Source organism: Triticum aestivum, chromosome 1D, assembly GCF_018294505.1.
Source record: "Triticum aestivum cultivar Chinese Spring chromosome 1D, IWGSC CS RefSeq v2.1, whole genome shotgun sequence".
NCBI lineage: Eukaryota > Viridiplantae > Streptophyta > Magnoliopsida > Poales > Poaceae > Triticum > Triticum aestivum.
In genome coordinates, this window is record NC_057796.1 from 337,518,981 (window position 1) to 337,529,138 (window position 10,158).

The following is a 10,158-nucleotide window of genomic DNA, read 5'->3' on the forward strand; positions in this document are numbered from 1 at the left end:
TAATAGAGAAGTTGTCAACTAGGCCTACAGATAGAAAATTAGACACACAAAATTAATAGAGAAGTTGTCAATTAGGAAGATAACTAATTATTAATTAATTACTAAGAAAATTAATCACGCAACTATCAATGCAAAAGCAATTTGAGAATCTAGCACCGAATCCATTTGGAAATCAAGACGTTAATACAGTCAATTAGTCAGACGGTCAATTAAATGTGCAATTAATTAGGTCATCCTAATATGGATTTTTTTCACAATGAATCAATTTAAAAACTAAGTCAATATATTTGCTATTAAAGGCGAATGTGTGCGTCGTCGTTCACACATAACCATTAATGCAATATAGTGTGAATTAAATTAAAAATCAAGCCATTGATGCAATTAATTAGATAGGTACTTCCGCCGTTCCCAAATATAAGTCATTTTGGAGATCCCAATAAGGGACCCAGCAAAATGAGTGAATCTACGCTCTAAAATATGTCTATATACATCCGTATGTTTTTTTTTCACGAATACGCAAGCTGCGTATCTTTGTATTGATACAAGGAGAAAGTAGCATGGGATTACAACGCATACAGGGCCATGTACGCAGAAGGCATGGTGCACGAGCGTCGGTGCAAACTGGAACAAGGGGTCTGCTCAGCCCTAATGTCTAACCTAGTAGCTACTCGCCATGGATGATGTTTAGTAGCCCTTTGGCGCCTGCCTTTGCCCATAGGCGCGCCTCATCTTTGATGGTGTCGGAGACGAGGGTGAGCGAGGGAGTGGCAGGGTCGAAGATGCACGCGTTGCGGTGTTTCCAGAGCCACCACGCCGTGAGAATGACGAGGGAGGAGAGGCCTTTTCGCACGGGGGCCGGCGAGCGGTCGAGGCAGGAAGACCACCATGTTTGGAAGGGGGTGTCCGCAGATGGAAGATCGATGGCCATGCGAGCCCAGCCGAGGATCTCATGCCAAATCTGACGCGAGAACAAGCAGGCCGCGAGGAGGTGATGCATGGACTCGAGCTCTTGATCACAGAGCGCGCACGTATCCTCGTGCGGCAAGCCGTGGCGGGCGAGCCGCTCCGCGGTCCAGCAACGGTCTTGCATGGCAAGCCAAAGGAAGAACCTGACGCGAAGAGGCGCCCATGGACGCCAGGTGAGCCGCCAGTGAGGATCTTCGCAAGCGCCAAAGAAAAGCGCCTTGTAGCAGGAGCTCGCCGAGTATGTGGCGGAAGCGGTCCAACGCCAGGAGAGCACGTCCGGCGTGGAGGAAAGCAGTGTGTGGCGTACCAGGCGCCAAAGGTCGACGTATTGCACCATGGCCGCTGGGCCAAGTGCGCCTCGAATGTCGTGGACCCAGGAACGTAGGTGAAGGCCGTCGCGCACACTGCGGTCTTTGCGGAGGCGGCGCGGGACGAGAGTGTAGACGAGAGGGGCGATCTCAGCTACGGATTTGCCGTTGATCCAGTGGTCGGTCCAAAAGCAACAAGTGTCGCCCGAGCCAAGCTGCCAGCTTGTGGAGGCGTGGAAGATAGTGTTTGCATCGGTGTCGTGAGGAATGGGGAGGTGGCTCCATGGCTGCGAGGGGTCTGTGCGCTGGAGCCACAGCTAGCGAACGCGCAGGGACAGGCCCGTGCGGTAGATGTCACGGATGCCAAGACCGCCGAGGGAGATGGGACGGGATACCCGCTGCCAGTTGACGCGGCATTGGCCTCCGTTGGCCTCCTTGTGGCCCGCCCAAAGGAATCCGCGGATGATCCGGTTCACCTTCTTGATGGCCGTTTTGTTGAAGGCGATGGCCGTGAGGAAATGCGTGGGGATGGCGCAGAGGACATGCCGCACTAGGGCAAGGCGATCACCTTGAGAGAGCATGGAGGCGCGCCAGGTGGATAACTTGCGGCCGAGCTTGTCGAAGATTGGCTCTAGACTCGTCGAGCAGGTCTTGCGGACGGCGAGAGGCAGCCCAAGGTAGGTGATGGGGAAGTGCGCCACAGGGCACTGCATCTCGGAGGTGATCGTGGCGATGTGATCGTCAGTGCACTAGATCGGGGTTGCTGAGCATTTGTTGAAGTTTGTGTGCAGCCCAGAAGCCCTGCCGAAGACCTGGAGGAGGGTGCGCACGGCAGCGATGTCATGGCTGTCCGGATGACAAAAAACGACGACGTCGTCCGCGTAGAGAGATATGCTGGATGCCGCATGCCGGGTGGTGAGGCGATGCAGGAGGCCGGTGTCCACAGCGCGTAGCAGGATAGTATTGAGGACGTCGATCACGATCGTGAAAAGCATGGGAGATACCGGATCACCCTGTCTCAGGCCATGGGCATGGTCAATTGGGGGGCCTGGGTGACCGTTGATGAGAACCCTCGTCGAGGCCGTGGAAAGAAGGATAGATATCCACCCGCGCCATCGTGGCCCAAAGCCAAGGTGCGTCAAGACCTGGAGGAGAAATGGCCAGGGCACGCTGTCAAAAGCCCGTGCAATATCAAGCTTGAGGAGTATTCGCGACGCCTTGAGGTTGTGGAGGAGACGGGCCGTTTGCTGCACGAGCATGAAGTTGTCGTGGATGCACCGTCCTCCGATGAAAGCACTTTGGTTAGTAGAGACCATGGATCGTAGGTGAGGTGCCAGCCGAAGGGAGAGCAGCTTCGCGACAAGTTTGGCGAAAATGTGGATAAGACTAATCGGCCGGTAGTCATAGAGTGATCTCGCGTCCGCACGCTTCGGGAGCAAAGTGAGCAATGCCTCATTGAGCTTTTGAAAGCTTCGGCCGTTCATGGAGTATAGCTTGTCGAAAGCTTCGCGGAAGTCGTGCTTGATCGTGTCCCAACAAGCAACTAGGAACTCGGAAGTGAAGCCATCGGGGCCGGGCGCCTTGCCGGCCGGCAGGCTTTTGACGGCGTCCCAGATCTCGTCATCGGTGAAGGGCGCGTCTAGCACAAGCAGGTCGAACTGCGGGACTTGAAGAGCATGGAGATCGAGCGTGATATTGCGCTCTGCAGCGGTGCCGAGCACCTCGGAGAAGTGGTCGAAGGCGGCGTCTACCATGGCGTTATGATCTGTGACAGTGGTGGAGCCCACCTGGAGGCTCGTCATGAGATTGCGTTGCTTGCGTGACATTCGTATGTTGTTTGTACCGAAATCTCTAAAAGGATTTATATTTAGAAGTGGAAGGAGTAGTTAATTGCATGCACAATTAATTACATCCACTTAAATAGGATTTTTCGGCCCGCATCAATTTGAAAATCGATTCATTAATAGAGAAGCTGTTTATTAGGCCTACAAACGCTGACGGGTCCAGGGCTTCGACCGTGCCTTCCAGGTCACGAAATCACGAAAGAAAAAAAAAGACCGTGCCTTCGAGGACAATTTGTCACACGGCACTATTTTTCAAATACATTCCGTAGCAATATTTATCGGATGTCTCCGAAGGGACATTCCGTAGCAATATTTAGCTAGTTTGTTTTAACGAAACGATATTCCGATGCACTGAGCTCCGGTGACACCCCGAGGCCCCAGCCGATCCCACACTTTCCCATCCTCTTCCGCCGATTCCCGGCAGCTGCGTGACTCCCATCCGCGCCCGGCCCCACCTCAGCACCCGTGACGCGCCCCTGGCCCCGCTACGCTACCGCCGGAAACAAAAGCACACCGCCGGCGGGCCAGCGCGCACTCCATCACCAGCATCCCACCTCTTCCGCTCGGAGCGCGGCATCCGCCCGAGCAAGCGATCCGGCGAGATGTCACCGGATGCTGCCGCGGCGGCGAGCGTGGGCAAGCTGGTGCTCGACACTGGCTGGCTCGCCGCGCGCTCCACCGAGGTGGCCCTCACCGGCGTCGAGCTCACCACCACCCACCCGCCGGACGCCTCCGCTGCCGCTCCGTGGATGCACGCCGCCGTCCCCGGAACGTACGTGCTTCTCCTCGGCGTCCTCGCCGATTTCCCTCCGCGATAATATCTACACCTGCCAGCCGTAGTTCTGATCCGTGGGGATTTGTTCTTCGACGGAGTAATCTATCCGCGGTTTGGGTTTAAAATAATACTGCAAGCTTTGTTTATTTTGGTGGCGGTCCTTGCTTGACCAACAAACTGTTGGATGCTTCTGAACGCAGCGTGCTGGGGACCCTTCTAAAAAACAAGTTGATTCCTGACCCCTTCTACGGGCTGAACAACGAGGCAATCATCGACATCGCTGATTCCGGGAGGGAGTACTACACGTTCTGGTTCTTCACCACCTTCCAGTGTGCTCCGGTATGCGGTTATACACCGATTTCGCCGTGTATTAGTTAATTGTGCAGTTGCTTAAAGAGGAATGTAGACGACCCCAGTGTAGTAAAGTGATTTTAGGCAGTTGTTTAGTGGCAACAATTGAACTATCTCCACGATCTAAGTTCCATTTTTGTCTGTACTGTACCACATTTTGCATTTTAAGAAAGTGGTATTGCAGCAGTGTGAGAGGTCATGGGATATGCCTTATCCAAACTGCTTGCTCTGCTCATAATTGGTGTTAATTTGACTTGCTGGAGGGATAGTATAATTTTGGCACTCCACCGAATGTAATGCACTTGTTATTCTAGAACATTACTGCATATCTGCTTGACATATCAATTGATTCTGTTACCATTCCATCTCTAGGCAGGAAACCGGCACGTGAGTTTAAACTTCCGTGGAGTAAACTACTCAGCAGAAGTATACATAAATGGGCACAAAGAGATACTTCCAAAAGGAATGTTCCGAAGGCACACCCTTGATATTACTGAAGTTCTTCATCCTGAGGGCAGCAATCTGCTTGCTGTCCTCGTTCATCCTCCTGATCATCCTGGTACCATTCCTCCTCAGGGAGGTCAAGGCGGTGATCACGAGGTATCAATGAGTTTTAGCAAAAGGTTTCAATGATTCATGATCATGTAGTTGCGTTAATTCCAAACTACTTCATCTTCACTACACTTTTTGAAAAGGAATATTGTTGCTAAGTGGGACAACTCATGGCAAGTGCATGATCTTACCTTTTGACATGGTCCATTTCAGATTGGAAAAGATGTTGCTACGCAATATGTTGAAGGATGGGATTGGATGTGCCCGATAAGGTTGTTGGTGATATCTGTGTGATTATGTTATTGTTAATCCCATTGTTTTTCCCAATTAGTTTTCTTTTAACAACAACTATATATTCCTTTCTGGCTGTGTGCATCCTTGATGTCTCAACTAGCTCTTGACATTGTGTTGTTACAGAAATCAGGTGTACTTGGTATCAGCTTGATATTAATATATTGCTCATTATCAGGAAAAATATGTTCCTATGGTTTTTTGTTAAGACTGATTGATACTCATTCCATGAAAAACTTAGATGCAATATGCTGAACTAGAAACATTTTGCAGTCTTTTTCTCGACTTTCAACATCGACCACATATTAGTATGGTGCTGATTCACTCAAATGGGTGCTTCTAAAAGGAAATACTCTTTTTTTTATTGATGCAGAGGCCGGGGGTTTAACCTCCTTTTAAAAAAAAATTAAAAATGATAAAGCATTTCTGTCCTTTTGTGTCATTTGCCAATCTCATAACTAGATCAGCATATGAATATTTTTTACATGTAAAAATTGAAATCCAATATTATCTTAATAGACAAAATAGCATCAATATGCAATTTATCTATGTTGTTTCGGATTTCGTAGAAAAAATAACTGAAAATATGCATCAAACTTTCCTTCAAATCCAGGAAAGCCTCTGTATCAAATTTTCATTCTCCCATTTTGACCACAATAACAAAAGAAATAAATCATCTGCCACAATCTAATAAATTTTTCATTAATGTTGGCCTAACTTTTCTTAACTCATTATCCCGACGTGCTTGGTACTTCCATGATATTGATTCAACAATGATCACATTGAAAGTCATGATCACACAAATGTATCATCCATGTAGTGAGGACTACTGCCAAGTGCCAACAATATCTGATGTCCTTGTTATGTTGGTAAATTCGTTCGAAATTATTACTTGCTATAGTTGCTTCTGTACTGTTACTACAAATCAAAATGTTTCTTTGGGGCAGCATTTTTTCCGAGCTGATCATTCTTGTAGCAATTTGCAACAGTCATAATATCCTCAATTATTTCTTTTTGGTCATCCTAGGGATAGAAACACAGGAATCTGGGATGAAGTTTCGATCTGCATAACTGGGGTGAGTTTAGTAGGAATGTTCACATTTATTACTATTTTCTCCTTTATCGTTTTTGTGTCGGTTGATAGCACTTATTTGATTATTTCTGTTTACAATTTCCCCTTTGTAGGCTGTGAACATAACCGATCCCCATCTGGTTTCAACTTTTCATGACGATTTTAAGAGGTCGTACCTACATTGTACACTTCAGTTGGAGAACAAAAGTTCATGGCTCGCAGATTGTAGTTTGAAAATTCAGGTTTCTGCTGAATTAGAGGGGGACATTTGCTTGGTGGAACATCTTCAGAGTTATGCCATATCGATTCCTCCCCGTTCAGTTCTGGAATACACCATTCCTCCTGTAAGTTAGTAAGTTGATTTCCATGTTGCACCTTACTCTGGCGTTCCTTTGTTAATTTTCTTATTTTCGTCATGATTATGATATAGCTACTCATGCATTCTTTCTTTTGGTTTTAACAGTTATTTTTTTCTAGAATTGAGTTAGGGTGGCATATTAGAGGATCACAACACACTAAACTGTCCCCTAGTGTTATGTTAAGTAAGGAAGTACCTTTGTCATCCTCATACCTCTTAAGCAGAAAATATTCAGTGCTCCTTGTTGCATACTTCTCATTGTTAAAGGCACAAGAACCTTGGTGTGAGCACATTTTCCTTGCACTGTCCCTGAGTGATGAATATTTTTAGTGATAGTTATTTTGTTGACAGAACATCTGAAATAAGAAGATTAGTTAACTCTGTTATATGAACATGGGCAGTTATTCTTCTATAAGCCAAACCTGTGGTGGCCAAATGGCATGGGAAAGCAATCCCTGTACAATGTTGAAATTAGTGTGGATGTCAATGGACTAGGAGAGTCCGATGCATGGAGTCATTATTTTGGGTTCCGTAAGGTTGAGAGTTCTATTGATGATTCTACTGGTGGGAGGTAACTAGTTCTTTTATGTCTCAGTGTATAGTACTTGTGCTCATGAAAACATGGCAGTGTAAATTTATCTCATCTGCAGGATCTTCAAGGTAAATGGTGAGCCTATTTTCATCCGAGGAGGGAACTGGATATTGTCAGATGGCCTGCTTCGACTAACAAAGAAGCGCTACATGACCGATATCAAGTTCCATGCTGATATGAACTTTAATATGCTTCGCTGTTGGGGTGGTGGATTAGCAGAGAGGCCTGATTTTTACCATTTTTGTGATGTATATGGTTTGATGGTAGGGTTAAATTTCTCCCTGTGAATCTATATTTCCTGTTTTGTTATACAAATTGCAAGATATTAGTTTGCCATGAATAGTATAAAGGGTTTTCAAATGATACGCACCTTTGCTCCCTTTTAGGATTCAGAAAGCTAATAGTTACTATCTGGTTGCTGGAATTCCTTGCCTTCACAGGGTTGATGATTAGGTTAGATGTATTTTCATAACCTACACGGCTACACCTAGTTGAATATTGATTGCAGTTTCATGTAAAAATATTGTGAAGTTCGACAATATCTAAGAAATGGAGGGGAATAGTTCTCTTTTGTAATTTTCACATCTACTCTGGTTTGGTGCCATTTTTGTGTTTACTTGCAGTAACAAATCACTGGTTTGGTGCCATTTTTGTGTTTACTTGCAGTAACAAATCATTTGGTACAGGTATGGCAGGAATTCTGGATAACTGGAGATGTTGATGGTCGTGGACTTCCAATATCAAACCCAGATGGTCCTTTGGACCATGCTCTCTTCCTTCTGTGTGCTAGAGATACTGTCAAGTTACTCAGAAATCATGCTAGTCTAGCTCTATGGGTTGGTGGTAATGAGCAAGTCCCACCAATTGACATCAACAGAGCACTGAAGAATGATTTGAAGCTACATCCTATGTTTTTGAGCAACCAGACAACAAAAAATCAAGGAAAGTATTTGTCACAAGACCCAAGTGACCCAAGTAGATACCTGGATGGTACTAGGGCGTATGTCCAAGGATCAATGTGGGATGGTTTTGCTGATGGGAAAGGCGATTTCACTGATGGTCCATATGAGATTCAGCATCCAGAGAGCTTTTTCAAGAATAGTTTCTATAAATATGGGTTTAACCCTGAAGTTGGTTCTGTGGGGGTTCCAGTTGCTGCAACGATTAGAGCAACAATGCCTCCAGAAGGGTGGAGTATTCCAATTTTTAAGAAGGGAATTGATGGGTACATAGAAGAAGTCCCAAACCCAATATGGGATTACCACAAGTACATCCCCTACTCGAAGCCGGGGAAGGTGCATGATCAGATTGAACTATATGGCCATCCAAAAGACCTTGATGATTTCTGTGAAAAAGTAATTTAGTACTGCCATTTCTTCGTACGTCTGAAGCTTTATGCTTCAGATCAGAGCATGTAGTTTTGTCTCTAATATTGTCTTTAACCTTCAGGCACAATTGATCAATTATGTTCAGTACAGAGCTCTCCTCGAAGGATGGACTTCTTTCATGTGGACAAAGTTCACAGGTGTTCTAATTTGGAAGACGCAAAATCCATGGACCGGACTACGAGGACAGTTCTATGATCACCTCCAAGACCAGACTGCCGGGTTCTATGGTTGCCGTTGTGCTGCTGAGCCGATTCATGTCCAATTGAATTTGGCTAGTTACAACATAGAGGTACTTTCTGCAACTTAGAAAAGTCGTCTCAACCAAACTTTCTGGAAATTAATGCATGGAAAGTGCCTTTTTTTAGGTGGTAAACACTACGTCCGATAAGCTGACAGACGTGGCTGTAGAAATTTCAGTATGGGATCTTGACGGTGCATCCCCATATTACAAAGTTACAGAGAAATTCGTGGTACCGCCAAAGAAAGTGAAGCAAATTATGGAGATGGAATACCCTAAGATGAAGAATGCCAAGCCTGTCTATTTTCTGCTGCTTAAACTCTTCAGGCTGTCAGACAAGGAAGCACTCTCCAGAAACTTCTATTGGCTACATCTTCCTGGGAAAGACTACAAGTTGTTGGAAGAGTATCGGCAGAAGACAATTCCGCTCGAGATCGGGTCCGGAATTTCTGTCTCAGGCGGTACATACAAGGTAAGAATGTCCATAAAGAACAAGTCAAAGAAATCCGCAGCTGAAAGCACAACCTCGGTTTCAACTATGGAACTAGAGGACAGAAATGGTGTCCACGGCATTAGTGAAGAAACTAATTGTGTGGTACAGAAAAGTGGTCTGTGGAGCAAAATTCACAGGAACATTGATCTCGCAAGATCGGGTGACAAACCAAGAACACTTGAGGTGAAGGGGACCGATTCAGGTGTGGCGTTTTTCCTTCATTTCTCGGTGCACACCTCTGAATCATCCACTGGGGAGAATTACAGGGACACCAGAATCCTTCCGGTACACTACTCAGACAACTATTTTTCGCTCACGCCTGGGGAGAAGATGACAGCCGACATCTCCTTTGAGGCTCCTGAAGGATCCAAGCCCAGGGTCATTCTGAGAGGCTGGAACTATCATCTGAACCATGCAGTGATGATGTGACGCACGCTTTGTCCGTGAACATGCTATTGAGTACTGGAAGTAAGATCCATGTAAACTAAGTAGTACATCCCCAGTAAAGAGCAGACATGAACGGTTAGCTATCTTATAAACCAACAATCAACAATAAAGTGAAGGCATCGACTCAATCGTGATATGGCATCAGCAATGCTTGTGGATTAGTATCATGACTGTTATAATGTCGACGGCGTTTGAAACGGTTCAGGTCTTCTGGTAACATTATCGTTGCCAGTACCGAACTAGGAGCACGAAACATTGGTTGAATTTGGTGCATTTGTCCTGCTTCTGAGTTGTCCTTTTAGTCTTTGTAGGGTCATTTTCAGCTAGTGGGTAAAGTTAGGGCATCTATGCCATCCATCAGAACGGACAACCCAAACGTCTGTCTGCGGACAGCGTACAGGGGGCGGGCAACCCTAACATCAGATGCCCACATCTGTGTTTTATCCTATATTCGGAACACTTAAAAATATTAAATAAAAATAT

The 10,158-nt window shown here is 46.0% G+C and overlaps 1 protein-coding gene across 1 annotated transcript; it reads left to right on the forward strand.

Annotated features, from left to right (window-relative positions):
* Positions 1–3,476: 3,476 nt before the first annotated feature.
* Positions 3,477–9,803, forward strand: LOC123181888 (mannosylglycoprotein endo-beta-mannosidase). Its single transcript, XM_044594295.1, has 11 exons — positions 3,477–3,890; positions 4,094–4,232; positions 4,617–4,844; positions 5,010–5,068; positions 6,115–6,163; positions 6,273–6,503; positions 6,919–7,088; positions 7,168–7,372; positions 7,796–8,464; positions 8,559–8,786; positions 8,863–9,803. The coding sequence occupies exons 1-11, from the start codon at positions 3,721–3,723 to the stop codon at positions 9,655–9,657; spliced, it is 2,943 nt and encodes a 980-aa protein (XP_044450230.1). The 5' UTR covers positions 3,477–3,720; the 3' UTR covers positions 9,658–9,803.
* The last annotated feature ends 355 nt before the right edge of the window (positions 9,804–10,158 follow it).

Bases quoted from the DNA above. Each gene is read 5' to 3' on its own strand.
- LOC123181888 (XM_044594295.1), top strand. From the start codon at position 3,721: ATGTCACCGGATGCTGCCGCGGCGGCGAGCGTGGGCAAGCTGGTGCTC. The intron at 3,891-4,093 runs GTACGTGCTTCT...TTCTGAACGCAG, and splicing joins CACGCCGCCGTCCCCGGAAC to CGTGCTGGGGACCCTTCTAA. The intron at 6,164-6,272 runs GTGAGTTTAGTA...TCCCCTTTGTAG, and splicing joins TTTCGATCTGCATAACTGGG to GCTGTGAACATAACCGATCC.